The sequence below is a fragment of the Micromys minutus genome (assembly GCF_963924665.1).
Source record: "Micromys minutus genome assembly, chromosome: 8".
NCBI classification, from domain to species: Eukaryota; Metazoa; Chordata; class Mammalia; order Rodentia; family Muridae; genus Micromys; species Micromys minutus.
Window position 1 is genome coordinate 46,719,530 of NC_137977.1, and position 23,350 is coordinate 46,742,879.

At 46.6% G+C, this 23,350-nt stretch overlaps 2 protein-coding genes across 3 annotated transcripts in view; one reads left to right on the forward strand and one right to left on the reverse strand.

Annotated features, from left to right (window-relative positions):
* PDE6A (phosphodiesterase 6A) overlaps positions 1 to 8,401 on the forward strand; it is a gene marked incomplete at its 5' end in the record, with an annotated part of 62,419 nt that extends 54,018 nt beyond the window's left edge. For both annotated transcript variants that reach the window (XM_080920447.1, XM_080920448.1), the window contains 5 exons: positions 2,457 to 2,520; positions 2,689 to 2,763; positions 4,183 to 4,266; positions 5,855 to 6,002; positions 8,189 to 8,401. In XM_080920447.1, coding sequence (XP_080776573.1) covers positions 2,457 to 2,520; positions 2,689 to 2,763; positions 4,183 to 4,266; positions 5,855 to 6,002; positions 8,189 to 8,265 — 448 coding nt within the window. In that variant the 3' untranslated portion in view covers positions 8,266 to 8,401. The remainder of the gene's footprint in view (positions 1 to 2,456; positions 2,521 to 2,688; positions 2,764 to 4,182; positions 4,267 to 5,854; positions 6,003 to 8,188) is intronic.
* A 6,658-nt stretch (positions 8,402 to 15,059) lies between these two features.
* The window catches only part of PPARGC1B (PPARG coactivator 1 beta), a 101,507-nt gene continuing 93,216 nt past the window's right edge, over positions 15,060 to 23,350 (reverse strand). Inside the window, exons 10-12 of the mRNA XM_080920184.1 lie at positions 21,787 to 21,908; positions 19,332 to 19,486; positions 15,060 to 18,544 (exon numbers count right to left, since the gene is read on the reverse strand). Coding sequence (XP_080776310.1) covers positions 18,444 to 18,544; positions 19,332 to 19,486; positions 21,787 to 21,908 — 378 coding nt within the window. The 3' untranslated portion in view covers positions 15,060 to 18,443. The remainder of the gene's footprint in view (positions 18,545 to 19,331; positions 19,487 to 21,786; positions 21,909 to 23,350) is intronic.

Sequence of the window (23,350 nt, forward strand, 5' to 3'; positions counted from 1 at the left end):
GTGAGTGCTTTTCTCTGTGATCCCGGAATGGCCACGAGCTTCATCTGGGCCTCCCTGAATTCCCCCCACTCCTTGCACAGCACTTGGGACTCTAGGACACATCAGGGTTGGTTGGCGGGGGCAATGCCTTGTCTTTAGGGTGTGAGTTAGAATTAGTTATTCTAGGGCTACATGGCCTTCTTCCAGCTCACACACACACCAAGTCTACCTATAACACACATGGGTGTGTTTCTCCAACTTCCAGGAGTGTTTCCATGTGATCTTTTAGCCAAGTAAATCAAATATCCTGTACTCCCCTGAAGCCACACCTGTGGGTTTAACCTGGGGACAATGACAAGTATCAGGGAGGAGGTGACTCTTGTTTGCAAAGCTGACTGCTTATTTGCCTGATCTGTTTACACATGCACACACCTTAAGACGTTTCTATGAAACAGCATTTCTGGAAGCTTATGCCCCTTAAAACTTACCCACTAAAAGTCACATGTCACATTACATAATTAAATATTTTATTTAAACTTGTTACTGTTTTATGAGTGACCCATGTGGCTTCCTGGACTAGCTGATATAAAATGTTCCAATATATAGATGATTAGTTACAAAAGTCATCTACTCGGCTAGGGAGATAGCTCAGACAACAGTAAAACGCTTGTCCTGCAAACACAAACACCTTAGTTCAGATCCCTAGCAGTCATGTTAAAAATAAGCTCTGGAGGTACACTCCTATACCCCTGGATTTGGGGAGATGGAGGTAGGAAGAACCCTGAGGCTTTCTGCCCAGTCAGAATAGCTAGTTTAAGCCCCAGCTTCAGTGAGACACCCTGTTTCAAAAAACAAAGTGGAGAAGACATCTGACCTTGGACTCTGTTCTTCACATGCATACTCAGATGCACCTGCTGAAACACATACATGGGTACACAGGGACATGTATAAACTCAGACACACAAAAGAAAACATGAAGATGAAGAAAGTGGTCTTCTAAAAATGTCTAAGCAGACAATTTGGTTCAAAGTCCAACCTTTCCCCACTGTTCGCCTCCAATCCCTGCCCTTGCATCAGAGTCAGGTTTGTTTGTTTGTTTCTTCCTAAAACACAGCTCTGACATGTCTCCCTCCCTCACTGACCCCATACCATGTGAAGCCCCAACACGGGCCTTAACCTCTGCTTTAGTTCTATTGCTTTGACAAAACACTATGACCAAAAAGCAAGTAGGAGAGAATGGGTTTATTTGGCTTACATTTTCATATCTCTGTTCATCATTGAAGGAAGTCAGGACAGGAACTTAAACAGGGCAGGAACCTGGAGGCAGGAACTGATGCAAAGGCCATGGTGGGTGCTGATTACTGCCTTGCTCCTCCTGGCTTGCTCAGCCTGCTTTCTTATAAAACCCAGGACCACAAGCCCCGGGATGAAACCGCCCACAATGGGTTGGGCTCTCTTCCATCAATCCTTGGGTAAGACAATGCCTTACAGCTGGATCTTATGGAGGCATTTTCTCAGTTGAAGTTCCCTCCTTTCAGATAACTCTAGCTTGTGCATCAAGTAGACCTAAGATTAGCCAGCACAGCCTCAAAGCCTAGGGCGCTGACTGGAATGTTTGCTTGTTCTCCTCCTCTATGGTTCTAGCTTTTCCCTGTCCCAGCCCTTTCTACTCTCTGCTGTACTCACTGTGTAAGGAATTCATGGCCTGCCTTCCCATCAGTGTGAGGCAGGGTCATTCACTGAGCCTGAGGCTCCCCATTGGCTATCTGGCTGGCCAGTGTATCCAAGATCACCCCGTTCTCTCGCCTTTAGGGTTTGGGTTATAGAGCGGCATCTCACAATGCCTGACTTGGTGCTAGGAGCCAACACTCGGGTCCTATGCTTACAAGGCAAGCATTCTAACAGCTGAGCCATCTCTTCAACCTGACATCTTTTTTTACTTTGGGGAATAAGCTATCAATCTGTACCACATGCGTGGCGCTAGTTAGGAATCGATGTTTGCATGTCTAGCAAAGTGCAGACTTCTGTCTTTTCAGTAAAATGGAGTCACTCAGGGCAAGGCACAGCCTGAGAAAACAGTTTGTATAATATAGAGTAAGAACCCAGCTTGATCTCGACAGGAATAGATACCCAGCATGTTCACTGTGCACACTCCATGACTAGGTGCTACAGGTTGCTTTCATGTTCATTGTTTTATTTAACCTTGTGTCTAACCTACGAGAGACACATGACTCTCGTTACAGATGGGAAAGTGGAGGCCTAGAGAGCTGAGCCCAGTGGCAAACCTCTGGTTATATACAGAGGCAGGACTCGACCTCTGACTTGAAACTCCAGCTACAATGGGAAGAGTGAGCCTTTGCCTTCCAAAATGGTGGTGTTACCTACTGGTAACTTTTCAGAGAAAAGTGAGGGGAATTGAATTAACATGGTTTTGTAGCTTTAAATGGCTTTGGACTGAGAGTATTCTGTTTGCCCAGGGCCATGATGATGACCGCCTGTGATCTCTCAGCCATCACCAAGCCATGGGAGGTGCAGAGCAAGGTATGGACTCTTCTTGCCCTGGCAGAGGGAGCTGATCTCAGTTACTGAGGCTGGACCCTCTTGGTCCAACCTCACCCTCTTGGTCTCTCCAGGGATGAGTGGGAGCACCAGGGAAGGGGTGGACTTTCCCCCTTTGCATGTGTATGTGATGGGGTCCATCCGTTGCAGGTGGCTCTGCTGGTGGCTGCTGAATTCTGGGAGCAAGGTGACCTGGAGCGCACAGTGCTGCAACAGAATCCCATTGTGAGTAGTCAAAGGACAGATGTCAAGAGAGTACCATTTTTTCCTGACCCAGAGGTGTGACCTCTGTGTGTCTTTACTTTGGGATGATCTTTTACTAGCACAGTGGTTCTCTGAAATGGTACGTGGTTTGTAGAAGACCTCATTCTTTGAGAACAGAAATGGGGGCCAGAAATATGTGCTCTGCAATTATTTACCCCCTCTGCAGTTTGAGAGCCTTGCTGTCAGCATGTAGGTCCTTAGCTAAGTAGAGCTTGACCAGTGGATACCAATCTGATGCTCCTTCAGAAACAGGAACAGGGGTTACTTACCCTGGCTCCCTTCTATCTGCACAGAGCCAGCTGGAGGAAGCTTGTCTATCTGGGAACTTATCTTACCACAGAGAGCTGACTTGATGGCGTCTGACAGGAACTGTCCCCAAAGGCCCGAGGGTGAAGCTAGGAAGCTGGCTCTGGGAGGAATAAAAAAGACAACCCACAGATGAGAAATAGGCTGAACTGTGAGAGTTTATGGGTCACCACCTTTGCCTTCAGTGGAAGTCCAGGGAGAGGGCAGGGCAGGCGGAACAGGCGGAGTGTGAAAAAGAACATGAACAGTCCCAAGGACCTGGGTCTTCCTCCTTCCTCCTCTCTTCTCTTGCCTTAGGCAGATTTTAAGGATGGGGTGGGGGTGGTGGTGGTGGTGGTGTGTGTGTGTGTGTGTGTGTGTGTGTGAGAGAGAGAGAGAGAGAGAGAGAGAGAGAGAGAGAGAGAGAGAAACAGCCACATTTCTTGCCAAAATATGATAAGAATGCTTTCTAGACCACTTGCTAATATTCATCTCAATCTACTTTGGTCTCAGCACCACCATCTTCCTTTGTTTGGTTTTGTTCTTTTAATATTTCAAAATGTTGCCTGACTAGTTAGTGACCTCTCAGTATGGTCAGCCCGAGTCAACAGCTAGCAAAGCATGCTGTTCTCAGGTTGCTTGCTCCTCCCTTTTTCTTCTCTTCTCTCCCCTCCTTCTCTCTCCTCCTCTCCACCCTCCAACCCCTCATACCCCCCCCAACCCCTGCCATGTAATTGATAAAACAGTGGCTGTTTGTTTGGCTAGTGTTTCCCATACTCTGCCTTGGTCACTTACATTCTGCATGCTCATTAACACATCCCCCTCTGTCTTCCATATTTTCTCCAAATTGCTAGTCAAATCCGGAAGCTTGGTGAGTTTAGGTTCTTAGTTTTAATTTGATTTTTGAAACAGAGTCTCACACACGGCAGACCAGCCTCAGGCTCACTATAGGTTGAGGATGGCTTTGAACACGTGATTACAGCCTGGTCCTACCACTCCTAGTTCTTCTTTCTTCCTTTCTTGCACAATTATTTCTTGGGTCCGGCGAATCCCCGTGATGGCCCCATGTCATTAACTCTTTCTCTCCCTTGACAGCCCATGATGGACAGAAACAAGGCCGATGAACTTCCCAAGCTTCAAGTCGGCTTCATCGACTTTGTGTGCACTTTTGTCTATAAGGTAGGCTTCCTCAGAGTCCTCAGCAGGGCAATCACACGATGCTTTGCGGTTATCTCCGGTGGCCCTTGGTTCTCAGGACTGCTCTATAGAGGGGAGTGACAGTACCTCCAGCTGAAGCCTGGAGCTCACTCTTCCTGCTTGCTCAATGAATACTGATGGGACAAATGACTAGGCTTCAGCTTTTACAGACACAATATCATTGTGAAAAGGTAAGGTGGAGTTCCTCTTGGAGTTCTTATTTAGGTTAGTCCCTTCTTGAGAGGCTCACCCCCCCTCCCCATTTCTACTATCTACCTCCGCCTCTTCATTTTTGAGGCTTGGTCTGGCTATGTTGCCTGGGATAATCTCCAACTCATGATCCTCCTGCCTCAGCCTCCCAAGTGCTGGTGTAACATCACTACATCACCATGCCTGACTGTACCTCCCATGAATTATTTGTCTTTTGGCCACATTATATATAAGGAAATGGAGGTCAGAAAGGATGTGACAGGGCCAGAATCTCTGGACCCACCTATGGAGCAGGACTGAAGCCGGCTCACCTAACACCCAGGCCAGGGCTTCCTACAATATGAGCTATAGTTCTTTTGCATAGAAGTAGAACAAATGGTCCCCCCCCCCCAGAGGGGGGCACAAGTATCTCCGTCTTACACAGACCATGGGCCATCTGTTCAAGAGGACAGCATACCACTGCTCCCACTGTCAGCAGTGGAGCTATGAATGGGGATTCTGAGCTTCATGTTTACCTGCTTAATCCCAACTACACTAGGGTAGGTGCCATCACCACCCTACTATCTAGATGAGAGTGAGCGTCAGCAGTAACCATCCCAAAGTCATACAGCTTCTGGTAGAGCCTGGACCACAACTCAGGCATCTCTGGGCATAGTAAGACCTGCCTGGCTGCTGTTGCAATGGGCCTTCTCACTTCAGCAAACCTACTTCACCAACCTGTACTCCAGTCTCTCTCACTATAAACAGCCCACACTGGGGGCAGGGCTCAAAAGACCCAAGAAGATAGATTACCCCATAGATAGCAGGGTACTGTGTTCAAGGTATTATTCAATTCCTAAAGTTGTAGAAGTTCACAGGAATAATCTAAATAACCCAGTTTCACTCACTGAGTATTTATGAAGTAGCTCTGTGTTCCAGACCAGTGCTAATTCAGAACCCACTGAGGGGGTGACCCATGCAGTGTTCCTGCCATCTGTAGGTGTCGTCCTCTAGAAGAAGCAGGCAAAAGGAGCCATTATAGGGAAGTGGGAATTGATTAGAGAGGGCTTTGGAGACATCTAATGGGGACTCAGGGTCCCAAGCAGGAGAAGGAAAGGCTCCCTAGTGTCAGCAGGCATGAGAGACAGCTCACTCCAGTACCCCACCTTGATCCAGCATCGTAGGGCAATGCCCCTGTCTCAGTGAAGCAGCTGGGGATGAAGTGTTGTGGCCAAGTCATGAAGTCAGCACGTGGCAAAATCTGGTCCCTAGAGAGAGGCTGCGGGATGCTCTAGGGTCCTGCATTTGAACATAAAGTAGACTTTTGCTCTCTCTCTTCCCTCCCTCCTGTTCTATATACTTCTCCACTCCCCCTCCCCAGGAATTCTCCCGATTTCATGAGGAGATCACACCCATGCTGGATGGGATCACCAACAACCGCAAGGAATGGAAGGCCCTGGCTGATGAGTATGAGGCCAAGATGAAGGCACTGGAGGAGGACAAGCAGAAGCAGCAGGCAGCCAAGCAAGGTGGGCAGAAGAGGCAAGGCAGAGCCTTGGCCAGGTGCACTTTTATTGTGTGCATGCAGTGGATCTGAGCTTGGTGGTGTCTCCATTCTGTGTGGGAGGGCACTGAGCCTGCTGGAGGTGAAGTGTGGCCAAGTCAGTGTGGGGCAGAATCCGGTCCCCAGACAGAGGCTGAGGGATGCTCTAGGGTCCTCAGACTCTGATTTTAAGACTGCAGACATTCGTGCCTGGAATTATTAGTTGGAAGGAATTTTAAAAGCTGACTTTCTGGCCTTGTGTCTACTTGAATCCTCGCTTTACCGCCGCGGGGTTTGGTTTGTATACTAAGGCTACATTATCCTTCACAGCACCCTCATTCAGTATATGGCTGGGAAGATCTCCCTTGAACTCAAAGTGCATTTGGCTTTTAAAGCTATTAGCGGCAACTTCAGAAGCACCCCACACTGCCCAGGGCGGAGCCCAGCAGGGGGCCCGCCCACGTTCACATTAAGTACCATGTATAGAGGCTCAGGTCAGATCTCCAGAACTACATACAGATGCCATAAGAAAGGGGGAGAGGGGGAGGGGAGGAAGGAGGGTGAGATCACAGGCCAGTTAGCCATAAATAATGAATAAGAGACCCTGTTTGAAATATGGTGAGATCTGACACCTGAAGTTATCCTTTGACCTTCTTCTCTACATGTGTACCATGGCACACAACATCTGAACTCAAACATATGAATGCATATCCCACCCACCTCCCTTCCACACATAACCAGGGATACAGGGGAGTTGTGTGAAGTTAAGCTTGTAATCCCAGCACTCAGGAGACTAAGATAAGGAAATTACTAAAATTACTTTGATTTCAAGACCAGCCGTCTCTTAATACAGGACAAAATGAGCACAGACACACACAGACACACACACAGACACACACACACACACACACACACACACACACGGTGGGAAGCAGGGCTAGCAAGATGGCTTAGCTCATGAAAGTGCTTGCTGTGTAAATCTGATGACCTGAGTCCAATCCTGGAGCCCATAAAAAGCCAGATAGAGCAGCACGAATCTGCACCTTCAGCATTTCTTTATTAGGATGGGGGGGGGAGATAGCCCAGAGGCCTGGGGTACACAGAGTATCAGAAACAAGAGACCTTGCCTCAGTAGGTGGAAGGGGAGGGCTGATTCTCAAATCCTCTGACCTCCACACGTGCATGTGTGCCACCCCAATTAGTAAATATAATCAGAGAGAGGAAGAGACAGAGACGGATTGACAAAGGCTTTGTGCAGGAAGAGAAGTTGGTCAGGGTGGAGCAGAGACTAGAAGCCAAGACTTCAAAGAACCAGAGCATACAACTGATCCTAACTTCAAATGGAATTTGTCCCGGCTCCTGTCACGTGGCATCTTACAACACAATCGCCCCCGCCCTTCTTGAGTTATCTCTTTGTCTAGCTGTGTGTTCTGTTTCCTCACAGGACTTGGTTTCTTGTCCCTGCCATAGGCTGCCTGACTTCCCAAGCTTGTGTCCCCCTGTTCTCGCATAGACCCAATTCTTCTATGAGTAGGCTGGGGTTATTCTAAAAGAGCAGCTTTGAAGATGGGGACACCTTTGCTATCTCCTCAGGGTCTCACTGCCCCTGTGGGTGGATTTAGCTAGTGTGTAAGTTGTCTTTGGGAAAAGGGCAGGTTTGTGTGAACATGAGGCCTATGTTTTTTCCTTTTTAAAATATCAGTGCTGAGGGTTGAACCCAGGCCTAATAAATACCTAGCAAGTGCTCTATCCCCGAGCTATCTCTCCAGCCCAGGAGCCTTCCCTCAAAATGTGAATTTGCTAGCCACATTTTAAGGTTGGGATACTCCAGATCTAATAAGCAGACAAAAGAGATTTTCAGCTTTCCTTTTTGAAAGTTCAAGATCTGGCCCAACCAGTAGACCGGATAAAAGGGGCTGGAGCTAAATGGGAACTGCCCCTTTGGAGTTCTCTCGCCCAAGTCAGTCCCTACGGCTCTGTGCCGCACAGGTGTTGGCTGACATTAGTCACTCCATGTGGCTTCTCAGTAGGGAAGAACCTCCGGCTCCCCTGCTTCTCCTCGCTCAGGTCTGCACTCTGCACATGTCAAGCCTTGAACTTGGTCCAAGAGGGTCAATGGCAGGTTTGCTGCAGCTTCCTCTGAACTGTGGTGTGCTTTCCTGTCCTTCACAGCTGCTTCTGGGAACCAGCCGGAAGGGAGCCCCAGTCCAGGGGGCGCATCTGCATCCAAGTCCTGTTGCATCCAATAGCTGACGCACTGCCAGCAGAGGGCACAGCGCTCAGGAAGGAAGCGGTCATGCAGGTCACTGGACAGTTAAAGAATCAGGAGTTGAGAGATGGAAGCAAATGCAGCATCTCTGTCATCAAATGGTCTTAGACACTGTTTCCGTCTTGTTTTGTTTTAGACAGCTTGGTCTGGCCTGGAACTCTCTATGTAGACTGGGTTTGGCCTTGAACTCACAGACAGCCACCTGCCTCTGTGTCCTGAGTGCTGGGTTAAAAGCATGCACCACCACACAGGGTTTAGAGATTGTTTTTAATCTTAAAAAGTCTATTGAGTTTATTCAGTCCAATATTCTAGACCTCATATACTGACTTGATAATTGTTTGTTCTTAGAATACTTGTAATTCTTATAAGCTTTTTAAACTTTGTGTTTTATTATAAAAGTGTTTGCTAATTTCCAAAAGTAGAGAATTACATCAAATACCCACAAACTTACCCCAGATTTGAACATCAAGCTTTGGTCATTTGTGCTTCATGAGTCTTCAAGTTCCTTTTCAATTTCCTTCCCTCCCTCCTTCCCTTCTACCCATCTTCCCTCCCTCCCTCCCTCCCTTTCTGATTCCTACCATGTAGCCCCGGCTTGCTTTAAACTCTCCATTCTCTGACCTCTGTGTTCACTACCATCCATGACTTAGCTGAAATATTTGTGAAAATTTTCCATACACATGGCTTCACTCCTCCACAGTCTTTAGAGGAGTTTAAGCATCTTTACAGGTCAAACATGGTAGCACATACCAGCAATCCCAGCCCTGGGGAAAGAGAGAGGGGGAAGTCAGGAGTTTCAGAGGTTTTGGTCTATACAGCAAGACCCCACCTCAAGGGGAAAGTTACCCATTCTTAAAGCAACAGAGACTTCTTACTGTCACATGGAGGTGAATGCTTCATACCCAGCTGTGGAGTATATTCTGGTGATCTCCAAATGGAGGACTCAGAACTTCAGCAGACAGCTTCTTCAGGGGTTTTACTTAGCTACAGGATACTTTGCATTTCTCAGTCTAGTTCCAGATTAGAGTTTGTTGCCTAGGAAACCCAGCTGTGATGCAAACTCTGAATCAATGAGACCCCTATAGTCCCCAAACTCTTTAAGAGACTATTTGTGCTGAGTATGGTGGTGCAGACCTTTAATCCCAACATGCAGGAGGTGGAGGCAAGAGCATGTGCATAAATTTGTGGCCAGCCTGGTTTACACAGAAAGTTCCAGGCCAGGATACAGTGTGAGACCTTGTTTCAAACAAAACCAAAGAACAAGGGGAAAAAAAAGTTTGGTGTCAATGCAATGACTTAGTAGGTAAAGCTCCTTCTATAATGGCTACTGACCTGAGTTCTGTCCCAGGACCTACACACGCACATTCATTCTTGAGCATGCACACACACACACACCAAATGTAGTAGAAAATAAAGTTTGCTTAGTCCAAATTTCACATGTTGAATGTACTTGTTCTGTTCCTTTTTTGCTTGCTTCCTTTTACTATTATCTACTTGATAGTTTTTGTTCTCAAATTTTCTGTTGATTTCATTTGCAGACCTTCTGTTCAATTAAGAGGTCCGTTTGGCTTAAAAACAGTCTACATTTAAGTATGTCATGCCTGGCCATACAATCAAAACTTACTAAATCCATAAAAAAAAAAAAAAAAACCCAAAAATTGTCAATATGACAATGCCCACAAGAGACTGTCAAAAATATCTCCCATCCTTGCTTAAATTCAAACTTTGTTTCCATTGTTTCTCACCTTCAGCTTTTAACAGCTCTAACAAAGGTCAAATTTAAGGCTCAGAGTGATGCCTGGCTCTTCCCACATGCTGTGACATTAGCTAGACCATCAACATCCCCACTGTGTGCAGGCACAGCTGAAGTGGCTGTTGTAACCTGTATGCCCTCATTTCCTATTCCCTTGCCAGTTACTTCCTGCAAAGACAGGGTCAGTTGCCCCATATTCTTTTATCTGCTCCCCCACCCCTGCCCCTGCCCTGGGGATGGTGCATAACACCCGCCTGCCTTCCATAAATGGCTATCTCTTAAGCATGTCTTCCTCCAAGATGGGGGGGGGGGTGGGGGGGGTGGGGGGGGTGGGGGGGGGTTGGTTCTGCAGACACTTATATTAAAGCAGTTGCCTCAAGGAGAAGGAAGTGCATAGTTTCCCTCAAACTGTGGACCACAAATCTATTCTAATGCCCCCTTTTAAATAAAGCAGGAAACTGAAGGCCAGGTTACAGCCCAGTTCCCTGGCCTTTTTCCAGAAGATGTCTAAGATCAAAGAACACTGTGTTGTACTTACATCCTGTGACTCCCATTGCAGGGCCAGCTGTGCCCCTGGAGCACATGCCCTGACCTTGTATTCAAGTTTTGTTACAGCAGGCAGGATGTGCCTAGACTCCAGTCTTTTAATCCCGAGCTGTGTTTTCTGCTCTGTTACAAGTGACATCAAGAACACTCTTTTCCCAAGCAGTAACATGTCCCTAAACATGGTGGCAAGAAGAAGAGACATTGACTGTACTAAAGAAAAGCTGTCCTGGAGCACTGCTAGGTCTTTGTCACTATATTTGATGACTTTGGGAGAGAAGCTGGTTGGGGTCCATCACGGGTTGTTTGTGACAATACTTCTACTAGTCACAAAGCTGAGGCAGGAGACTTGTAAGCTGAGGCCAACTTGAGCTACATAGTGAGTTCAAAACTAGACTGGGCAATTTAGTGAGGCCTGATCTCAAGATGAAACTAAAAAGGTGTAGGGGTCTAAATCCATGACACTACTGTGCAAGACCTTGGGTTCAATTCCCAGTAGTAGACAAATGAAAACCAAACAAAACCCAAACCATACATTGGCCAAGACTTTCTGAAGCAAGACTGGATCTAGATTTCCTCTTTTAGTGAACAGAGTCCCCCCTGACCCCCACCATATACAAAATGAATTCACAGGACCATTAAAGAAAGACACCTCTGGACAGGGCTGTGGGTGGTATTTTTTAATTTCCATAGTGTATTTGTTCGGTTTATTTATAAGCAGATCACTTCACTATTTACAGTACATGAGCATAGAGATTCTACAGTTCTTTTGTGATGTAAACAATAGCTCCCCTTGGGAGCTGAGAAAAGAAGCCAGTTCTGAAGTATTTACAGACGTTAAAATAGAACTTTATACTCACAGAATAATAATACATAGAGCAATTTGGTTAAATTATCTACGAAACTATAGAATCTGACAATGTAGAAATACAGGAAAACAGCTTCTCATTTAGAAGGTAAGACGGGTAAATCACGCCAGAAACAAAATAGGGACAATGACAATCACAATAATTAAGAGCAAAGAAGTCTTTTTCCTTGCCTCTCACGGATATAGTATTTATATAAATAAGGACACAACCCAACAAAATGGAAAAAATATATAAAAATCTTCTACCAATTAAAAAAAATAGCAAAACTAAAAACTCGATTTTTCAATCATTAGCAGTGTCCTTTAAAAAATTAAAATTTAGCTTCTATTATAAATAATAAAGCAGATGTGTCCCTCTGTATAGGTGAAATTCTTGCACCTTTCTCAAGAAATGCATCAATGTAACACGCACACGCGCACACACACGCACACACATACGCACATGTGCACACACACACACAATCACAGCCTTACATTCACGCACCCCAGGCTACAGTTACCTTGTTGAGCTCCGTAATACGTAATGCCCCCTACAGTAGTACCCTGGGTATGACCAAACCTCTCAAGTTCAGCCATTCCCTGGTTTGACCCTGTCATAGAGCCAGGGAAAGACCTGGCTCCCTATTGCTCAAAATTCTCTAGGCTGCATGGTCACACTAAGAGAAAAGGGTTGAGTCCAAGATTTGGAACTGTTGGAAGGGAGCACAGAAACCATCTTGCCCAGTCAATTAAGGCTAGCATCAGACTGCATCTCTTGAAACCTAGGGGTTGGGGAGCTGGGTAGTCTTGGTTTCAACCTCAGCAACTGCTTCTAACAAAGCACATGCTTTAGGCCAGTGCTTAAAGGACGCAGGAGACAAGGGGGCAGGTGTGAACCTCTGGAGTCACTTGCACAGAGCTGGACTTCTGGATGGTCATCTTCCCCAGCAACCACCTGGAACCCCACGTGCTCCATTACCCTGTCTCATGTACTCCTCAGACCATGCTCCCTTGAGACTTCCAACCTGTTTCAATTGGAATCAGAACATCCCTTCAGAAACCAAGGAGGGAATAGTTTATGACTTCTTATTCCTAACACAAAAACATTTAACAAGATTCAAAAATACAAAAAACAAAACAAACAAAAACAAACAAACAAACCTGTTTGGCTATTCAGTGGACCATATCAAAGGTTATGGCCAGGGCCCCCTTTTTCCCCCAATCCTCATACATAACTTCACTTGTCCCAAAGGTACCATGTGGGCCACCAAGCAGAGGTTCACTTAACAAGGTTGGCAGCTAGGCTGCCAGTATTGCAGTTATAGTAAAACCCCTCCAGACACGTGGGTGCTGGGTTAACCCCATCCTCTCTTCCACAGGATAACTAGTGCATTTCCTGGGCTGTATAAGCAGCTAGGCAGCTGATGATTTTCTGAGTTGGTACTGAGCACATTAAAGACAGCTCACTTGTGTCTCACTGCTGACTTAATGTTGGTTGGTATGGTGGCTGACCAAAAGAACTTATTTTGCCTTCCATCTTGGTGTCTGGTGGACACTGGTCCTTGGCCACTAGGTTGGCGACCATACATTGATAAGGCAAAGTGCTGACCAAGCCCCTCCTCAAGGACACTACCCAAGGGCAGCAAAGGGAGAAAGGGGAGAAAGGAGGCTTGTTAAGGCTTCCTTGGAGAATCCTTTGATGAAATAAAAATATGGCACGGAGGGGTTGTAGCCACATGAATACCTTTTGGAGGAGCTGTTGCAAAGACTGACCACCTAGAAACCATATGTTGCAAGCCCCTGGATTTGGGCATATGGATTCCATACGCCTTCCAATATTCAAGGCATTCTGATGAAATGGCTTTGTGAAAATCTGTCTCCCCAAATCCCAAAGGCTTGGTCACTGCTGCTATACCATTAAAGATTAAAAAACAAAAAACAAACAAAAACCCAAAAGCTGCCCTAAACATATGCACTGTGATCCATGCTTCCTACTGCCCCATGTGTTTTATAATCATTTGAAAGCAAATGTGTGAAAACCGTCTAAGTTGAGCTATTCGGGGAAAACAAGTGTATTGCTAGTATTATCCGCAAGCAAGCAAGAGACGGCCAAGTGGTCACAACATTCAGATTAAAAGCTGTTCGGTGGGGATGATGACAAGGCTTACTGGAGACTGGAGGTTGTCAATGAGGCAATGAGGGTTAATTCTTTACTATCCCACAAGAAACTATGGCTTGGATCTGCCCTGGGGAGCTAGCCTCTTCATAGAAGGCACCTCAGCCAGGACTATGTGGATCTCATCCTATTGGAGGTTGTGACCTTGAAGAGAGTGCCCTTCCCTATGTATACACCCTGATCTAGCCAGAGTAAGCAGAACTCTGGTCTCCCCTAGATCCGTTATCACTGGATAGCTCCGTTATCACTGGATAACTCTGTTATCATTTGCTCAAGGAACAGGGACCTAAGGTCACACAGCAAATAAGGAACGTAAAGGGAAGATTGCTTCTCAAAGAATTGCAACTGGCTAGGATGTTGTTTAGTTTTTATAAAAGTGGGTACCAAGATATAAACCCATCATCCCATTTCTTGAGTTCCTACTAAGGCAGCCAGGCAAGAACTGACTACCTGCAGGCTCTCTTGTGGCTACTACCTTGAAGGATGCCTCTTTTTCTCTCTCACACTAGCCCCCTTCCTTATCTCCTAACCCAGCCTTCGGGATGGCACCTCACACAGATAAAGAATACCCAGATTTACCAGAGGAGAGTGTGGAGCAAGGCTGAAGTGTCAAATTTCTCAAAGTGCTTTCTTCGACTAGTGCAAAGTGTCTGCCTAACTGCTTCCTGGGAGTTCCGGGGTTCAGCAGCTAGAGTCAGGGGCACCTGTCCACACTCCCATCTGTTCTAGGTCAAGGCTATCTCTGTGCATGAAAGTTTCTCTCCCAGGCTCTCCCTGCCCTTACCCTGTATCCCCAGACACACAGCTCTGAAGCTCATCTGTATACAAAACCCTCAGGGAATTGGAGGGCAGTGTCAACATATTGCACATAAGGACTAGTTAGCTTCCTCCTACCCCACTGAGAAGGGTGAAGGGATTTCTTTTCTTTGGCTAACGACACCAACAGGTTCAATCTATTATCACACACCCAGTCAGTCCCTTTCCAGTGTCACCCGAGACACTGGGATATGGCTTTCTCAAGCTGATCACAACCGCTAAAGATCAAAACATAAGAAAAATACTTTTGACTTCAGTGAATCACATCAACACACCCTCTGAGGGTGACTCCGGTTCCCGGAGAGGTGCCCTGCCTTTGCGGCAGCAGGGTCAGCTGAAAGGTGAACTGAATCAGAGGGCTGGGACAGACCCTGGAGAGAGCTGGCCATGCAAAAAGAAATTGCGCTGCCTGTACTTTCTTTCTGTTTACCACCTGTACAGCGGCCATGGCAGGCAAATCACATCTTCCCCTAAATGCTGACCTGCAAGGCTTGAGGTCACAAAGGGCATCTTACTGTATGTCTTCCCATATTAGGGCTTGAGGACTAAGTCTTTGTGGCTGGCTCAAAGGAGTCCTCCCACCCCTGGAGCCTTGCTGTTCACCAGATTCTAAAAGAAATCAACAGAGAGACACAGGCATAGGGTGAGTACTTTCTGACTCAGAGCATTTTTCGAACTGGGGCCACGATAGATGTTGGGGGATGGGGAATAGGGACCTCAGCTGTACTCCATCCACTCATATTTACCCACTTGATGCATTTTCCTTCGGTAACAGAGTCCCCCGAGAGAGAGAGAAAGGACTCTGACTCAGCCTCGTAGTGACTGAGGAAGGAAGGAGATGGAAGAATTCCACTTAGTGGTTGGATCAGACATTTCTAGAAATACCAGCACAGCACAGAGATGACTCGGAGCCTGCCCTCCCTGGGCAGCTGTCAACAGGAAGCTGTATGGTAGTCACACGTAAACATCATCGAGACACATTAGGACAGCTACAATGAGATGGTCGCCAACAGCAGCTGCTCCCCCTCTGGGTTACTCCTTGATTTGATGGGAAAGAGACCAGATAAATTCCTGGTCTTAGACGGGGCCTGACAGTCTCCTTGGTAAATTATATGCAGCACCGAATGGATCTTCCAGAGAGAGAGAGAGGTCGCCTGCAGAGCTGGTAGTCCATTTTTATGAGAAGGTAAGTGGAGAATATAGAAACCCTTGGTGGGGACCAGCTCTCCCATCAGTGAGCTCTGGTACATTAGGCCCCAGTGCCAGGCTCGGGGCTCTGCTCTGCTCAAGAACAATATCTAAGTGACTTTGAGTGCCACAGAGTGAACCCTGGCTGGGGGAGAAAGACTTAGTGTTTATTAAGAATTTGTTCTTTTACTCCAGAAACCATCATCTGGCTCAGTGTAACTGTACGGTGAGAGCCCATGGTTCCCTGGACAACTTCTATACTCCGATACCCAGGAATAAGAAACTCATAAAACCACCAAAGAAGCTCTTGGTGGGGTCAGAATTCAAATGGCTCTCCAGATTAAATCTAGTACCTTTCCCTTTGGATGCTTTTGGCGAACACTGGCTTTCCCCTGAGATTAGAACCCCGGTTTTGGCGGATGCAACTGAAGGACTCTAATTCTGTTCCATCCTCCATGTGCCTACCGTATGCTAGGCAGTGAATAACTATAAAGGAATTCAGAATGATGGGGTCTGCACTGTGAAAAGTCCCTTTTTGGATCTATCCTTAGAAGCCCCATCTCCAGTTATGTTCCTGTATGCTATTCCGCCCCTTCTTTTCTACACTATTTTGTTTTGCAATAGGTCTGGGAGCCCTCTACCAAGTAATGGCTTCAGGGGCATTTTCCCCTTCCATGGATCAGATCATAACAGGGATGACCAGCATAAAACCAGCCGGCATATGGCTCTACAATGGTAGTCTTCCAAAGATTAGAATAGAATGTCAAATAAATTAAACACCGGCCAATTAGTAATGCCTGCTCAGAGCAGTGTGTTGAGTATCCTAATAGCATGGCCAGGCTCAAAAAACTAGTGTTATGATCAATTAATTACGTTTGCATTGGCCAAGGATGTGGGGAGGCATGGCTGTGACCATATACTGCCTGAGAAGCAGCTGAGACTTCTGCTGTCTAAGTGTCTCCTCAGTCTGTTTCACAGAAAGGAAGCCTAGGATTTAGGGAGGTCAAGGGACTTGACACACAGATACTCTGTTTCCCTATTTCTTCTAGAGCCAGCCTCCTTATCTGTGGGTGAAGACTTCCCAACACCAAGCACAAGCTCATGGCTCACTTTCTCTATTGAGGTATTTGATAATCTTAAAAAAAAAATTAACCACCAATTCTCATAGGAATAAGCCCGGCATTAGCAGCTGATTGATTAATTTAGCTTGGATAGTCTAATGGGTCATTTACTTTCAAACTTTCTTATTTGGCAGAACATTGGGTAGGGGTGCAGAGGGGGAGAAAGAAAGAATATGTCACAAGACCAAGGAAGAACTGATCCATTGAAGCATTAGAGTTGATATTCTAGCTGGTTCTCCCTCATGAAGGGCCCCTGGGAACCCAGAGAATGTCACACCGGATATGGCTTTGACAGTAGTCAAGAACAGGTCGAAGAGGAGCTCACTGGGAATGCTCCTTGGGAGTGCCCTGTCCACCCCCAACCTGTACAACTCCTCACTCTGCAGGTTAACTACGGAGGAGGGGCAGGCAGGGATAGCAGTAGGATATAGGGTGGGCTACCAGTTGCCTTCCCCACCCCCAAAAGACCACTCCTAGGTGAAGTCTGTACCACTTGCAGGTGTCTCCGAACCTCGAGGGGTACCTGCAGGCAGGATATGTCACAGGACACTGAGGGTCAAAGCTCAGGAACACCTGAGTCTGTGCTGAAGCTTGAATTTGCCTTAATGCTGGTGAGTCAACTGGCGGCCCAATTCTCCAATGAGCTATTAGGCTATTTTTATTAGCCTATCGATCAACTCAGTTAATTCCATTCCAGCCTCTGACTTTTGCATCTTTATGCTAACTACTGCAGCAGGCTGGGGCCAGGAGTCAGGAGGCTCAGTGCGTATCACTGCTCTACCCGCTCCCTGGCCACGGGACCCCGGGCAGGACATTTCACCTCTCAGGGCACCATCTTCTTTCCCTGTGGAATGGGTCTAACACAGCTTACTCCGCCTTCCTTACAGGCACTCAAGGCTCTGAGCACTAAAGACAGGAACCCTACAAGTGTGGTTCAGACAGGGGAAAGGGATTCTTATTACCACTTTAGTGGAGCTCACTCAAAATAAAAGACACCAGGACTTGGTAGAAGATACCTAGACACCTCTGTCTTCTTCATACCCATGACTGCAAGCCTCTCTTTCCTGGGGACCTGGTGGCCACCCAGCAACTCCAGGACTACATGGCCAGGGGAGGAGCAGTGCAACTCAGTAACAAACACCTTGTGACAGTGCATAGTTCAGCTATCAAGGAAGCAATACGATAATCCTAGGCACAGTAGATCTGAGCCATAAATACATTTGTGTGTGTGTGTTTTTTTAAGGATATACTTTTTTTTTTCAATTAAAAATGAGTTTCTAATCCTGATTCTATTCACAAGTAACAATTTCATCATCACACGCTACAGACAGAAGATGTTATGTGGACACAGCTCAAGTCTACAGAAGGGAAGTCAGTCGGGTGGGAGGGGCAAGAGGATGACTGACAGCACTTGGAGGTGCACCCAGGACGATCCGCTGGAAGTGAGGACGACGCTGATGTGGCAGTGGGGAGCATTGACAGCATGGAAACTCACGGACGGAAGCAGCTTTGTTCAATGTAAACATTGATTTGTTTTTAAAAGGAAACGACAGCAGATTCAAGTCTCTCTCTCCTGTGTGTTCTCTCACGCTCGCTCGCTCGCTCGCTCATTGGCTCGCTCTCCTCCTCATATACTCATTTCTTTGAAAACGTAAACATATTGGAAGGGCCTTGTCTGAGGTATTGAGGTATTCCTCGAAGGTTAAGGCTGATATCAATGCAGGCTCTGCTGGGCCTCTTTCAGTAAGCTGTCAAAATCCATGGCTTCATACTTGCTTTTCCCAGATGAGGGAAGGGACTCTTCAGATGTGGGATCTGTGGGCCAGTGAGAGGTGAGGTGGTGAGAAACTCAGTCTGAACCAGCAAATCTACTACTGAGGGTGGGCCTCAAGGAACTGGGATGGCCAGGGTGTCAACAGTGCAGGACTGAGTACCACTATAGCATGAATGGGCCATTCTGTCGAGACATTTGTTCCATGTTGACAAGACCTCATGGCTTCCATGTTCTTGTTGTAGAGTGATGGTCCCTGAACAGAACACCCTACAACTTTCCAGCCAACATCTTAGAAATGTACTTTCTGAACACCCTCCCACTCTCCCCTACTGGTAACACGCTACACTGATGCCATTTCAATCAAAGGTGAAAATGCTAAGGAATCTCTCATACAGATGGGGCAACTAAGTCTCACAATGTATCACAAAGGCTACAAATCATTTGTTTCTATGTCATGTTTCTTTGTCTTCCACCAAGCTGTGCACACGTGTCATAGGCACCCTGTCTGTTCATCCTGCCCTCTATTAATGCCTGTCAAGGATCACCACGGAGTGCTGTAAGGAGGCAGGACAGCCAGGGTGCTGCTGGCTAACTAAGAGCACAGGTTGGACCTTCCTATGAGAACAGGAAGGTAACTGTGTGGCTAGAGCTACTCACAGGACCACAGGCCAGAAGAAAAAGCAAAATGTCTGCCACAGAAAAAGCAGCTGTGGAATAACAATAGGGAGGAGCTTGACTTGGGACCTTCAGTCTATGTGGCATTAAAGGAAGTTACTGTCCCTCATACTTTGAGACTCATCACAATACACTTAGACTCTGCTCTCTTACCATAGTCAGTGTATCTGGGCCAGCGGAAGTGCCGGAGCCCTCCGTAGCTCAGGTGGAAGGAGGGCTCATTGCGCTTTCTCAGGGTGGCGCCATTCCTCACGGACAGGGCAGCATGCTCTGAACACCGGAAGGTAATGAAGCCGTGCTTCTGGCCTCTGAAGGGAGAGGATAGGATAAGGGAGGATGTTCTAGGCCAGCCTGGTGGATATTACAAGAGTACATACACACCATAGGATAGAGAGCAGGAAGCTATGCCATGCACCCAATTCTCATCAACGAGGGATGATGAGATTTGATTGGCCAACCTCTGAACTGTGAAGACAGCAGGGGCAGCTGAACTCCTAGGTGCCTGACAGTTACTGGACACCATGCAATAAATCATATTCGGATGACCCTCTGACACACAACTTCCTCGAGCTCCCATGACTCAAATTAGGCCAACCACAGGAGCATCCTAATCATGTACACTGATGCTTGTCCCAATCGGGGCCAAGTTTGAACCCCTTTGCTGCTATAAATGTCTGAAAATGGTTGTCTGTCCTTTAAGAAGGCTGTACATTTTTATGATCTTAGTGAACTGAGTCTTTCCTTTGGAGAATGCTTTCTTTTTCCATGTTTGGGTGAAATCCCAAAGACTGCATAAAACCTTGCAAAATTCTATTTTGTGTAGTGACTCAAAAATTATAGTAAAAATACATAACATGACAGTTATAACTGTATAGTTGAGTAGTGTTAAGTAGATAGACATTGTTGTACAATGTGTCTCTAGAAAAATGTTTAGTTTGTTTGGTCTTTCTGAGATAGATGTTACTATGTAGCCCAGGCTAGACTTGAGCTTGCTCTGTAACCCAAGCTGTCCTCAAATTCTCAGTTCTCAGGCTTTCAAGTGCTAGGGTTGCAGATGTGTACTGCCATACCTTGTGCGATCTACAGAAAAAGTTCATCTTCTACAAAGCACACCTACAACCATTAGACAGTATCTCCATTTTATCCTTGGGCCTCCAGCTACAATCATTTCTACCTTCTGTTTCTAGGTACATGACAAATGTATGAACATACGACATGGGCCTTCTTATGACTAGCCCATTTCCTTAGCATCAGTCTTTAATGGATACTCATCTATGTGAAGCATGAATTGCCTCTTTCTTAAGACTGCATAGTACTCCGCTATACATATACGCTGCCTCTGAATTATTCTCACCTCACTGCTGTTGTGAGCTAGGAACATGGGTGGCCGGTCCTTCACTGTAGTCCTTTAGAATGTAATACCCATAAATAGAATTGCCACATTGCATAATAGTTCTATACTTGTTTTAAGAAACTGCTAGAATTTTTTCCACACCAGTGATGTCATTTTATATTCTATTTCACTCTAATTGAGTTCCCCCCTCATCTTCACCAGAACTTCTTTATTTTTAACAGAAGCTATGCTGGTTAGCTTTGGTCCACTTGACACAGATTAGAGTCATGTGGGAAGAGGGATCCTCTATTGAGGAACTGCTTCCATCAGAGTGTCCTGTAGACAAGCTTGTGGGGCATTTTCTTGATCCATGATTGATGTGGGTAGACCAAGGCCACTGTGGGTGATGCCATCCCTGGGCTGGCCATCCTGGATTGTATAAGAAAGCAGGCTGAACAGGCCATGGGGAGCAAGGTAGTGAGAAGTGCTCATCCATGGCCTCTGCTTCAGTGCCTGCTTGAGTTCCTGTCCTGCCTTCCCTTCATGAATCAGAATTGAAGTCCTAATAACTTACTTTGCAGGTATGATAGCAGATAATTTGAAACTTCTTTTAAATTAACAAAGCTATCTGTGACGTCTATATTAAATGTTCATAGGCAACTTGTTTTGTTTTTTTGAAGATTTCTTTATAGATTAAAAACCAGCTCCCCTAGATGAATGAGGACAAGACAGGACTACTTAGCAGACTGCAAGCCCAGGATGTGCCTGTGAGAAACATGGGGACCAACAGTGAGGTCTCAAAACAAGTACATCTTCAAGCAGTCAAAGGACACTTCCTGGCCTGCACTGTTGTTTGAACAAAGGCTTTGAAGCCTACATGGGCTTCAGCTCTTCCCTGTTAAGTTGCCTGAGGTCTCCCAGAATGAGACACATAAGAATGGATGGGTTTAAAAAGTGTCGAGTATTTAGATGACAGAAAACACAGACACTGTGGGTGCTGGGTCACATGGTACCAGTGTGGCACTGTCACCAGTTTTATAAATCACCAGGGTTCTTCTCCCACCTGTGGCCCTCCCAGCTCCTGCCTCTCCTCTTCCCCCATTTGTACTGGATGGTCCCTCCCCATTTGTACTGATTAGCCCCTCCCCCATTTGTACTGATTAGCCCCTCCCCCATTTGTACTGGCTGGTCCCTCCCCCATTTGTACTGGCTGGTCCCTCCCCCATTTGTACTGATTAGTCCCTCCCCCATTTGCACTGGCTGGCCCTGGCTCACCTCTTACTCCTCCTCAGCACTTGGCACTCTACTATCTCACCAAACACCTCGAAGCGCTTCTTTAGTTCCCGAGAGCTCATGTCACTGGAGAGATTTCGAATGTATACCACACGGCCTTCGCCCTGCTCATGAAGGGGGACAGAGAGGGACCCTGTTATTACTCTCATGGAGTCTCTGTTTAGGCCTGGCTGAGAAGCCACACTGCTAGAGTCAGAGAGAGAACTGTGACAATCTCTATACCAAAGGGTATGTCCTTGTTGGAGCAGAGACCACTGAGTACAGAATAACCCCAAGGAGAAGCTCCTGGATGGAGGGACTGAGCAGAGACTGGGCAGAGAGCTCATACTATCAGACAGCTGCAAGTTCTGCTCAGCATTGATTTCTCAAGCTGCTGAGAATATCCTGGGGTCCTGGTGGTCTGTAGAGGTCAGAGTACACCAGGAGGAAAGATAGTGAAACAGGTATTAGGGTTATAGGTGCTACCATTTTATCTGAGTTTCCCAAGAAAAGCTGGATAAAGCCATGGGACAGATACGGTGACCCACAGGTCACCCTCAGGAGAGTTTGGCTCTAAGTTAGATACTACCGGGCACGCAGATCAGACAGGGAGAGAAAACAATCGAGGAGGCCAGGCTGCAACTTCCTGCCTCTCTTTTGAGATTAGTGATTTGATGGACTTGGGTCTGTTGCCTGGATACCTGTGAGACAGTGTGTCTCAGACAGGCTGTGTCTAATCACAGGCACAGCCAGCAACTTTCCACATTGCCAATCCACCAACCACAGGTGGCAGGAAAGAAAGCCCAGAGCCAGGCTGTACAACAGGACCTCTATACAGAGACTGCTTTGGCAAGCTGGGGTCCTTCCAGGTCCATAAACAAAGCCCTTCCTCCCAGACTCCTGGTAATTCCCTAAATTTCTGACCCTACTCCCTATTCTTGGACTGTGACCCTGAATACTTTTGGTTGCTTCTTTATCCCTAACCTCCTTATGATACCTCTCATAAGTCACCAATGTATTACCCCAATGGTCCAAATTCTAGTCAGGACCGTCAATCTCAAGGAGTTTATATCAACTCTTAATCCTATCAATTTCCCTTTGTTTATGAGTCTGCTGTCTTTCTCTCCTTTCTGCCTCAACCACAGGAACAGAGACTTAATTTGTCTTTGTATTGCTGTCACCTGAAGCCTAGGATCGTGCCAAATTTGTCAAACCACCTAAGCCAAGAAGACTATGTTCCCCTGTGGTTTGGTTTTGTTTGAGACAGAGTCTCACTATGTAGCCTTGGCTTGCCTGGAACCAACAATGTACAGCAGGCTGGCTTTGATTTGACAGAGATCCACCTGCCTCTGCCTCTTAAGCCCTGGGGTTAAAGGTATGTGTCACCATGCCTGGCTTTACCTGTAATTTTAAGTACCCATTGTACAAGGCTGTGCACCCCTGGAGTTTGTGTCCCCCACCTACCCACCCACCTCCCAAAGCGTAGCAACCAGTGAGGCAGTTTGTCCTTTTGTGTGTCTGTTATGCCTTCCCTTCCTTCTTTCTAGGACTATGACATAACACTGGC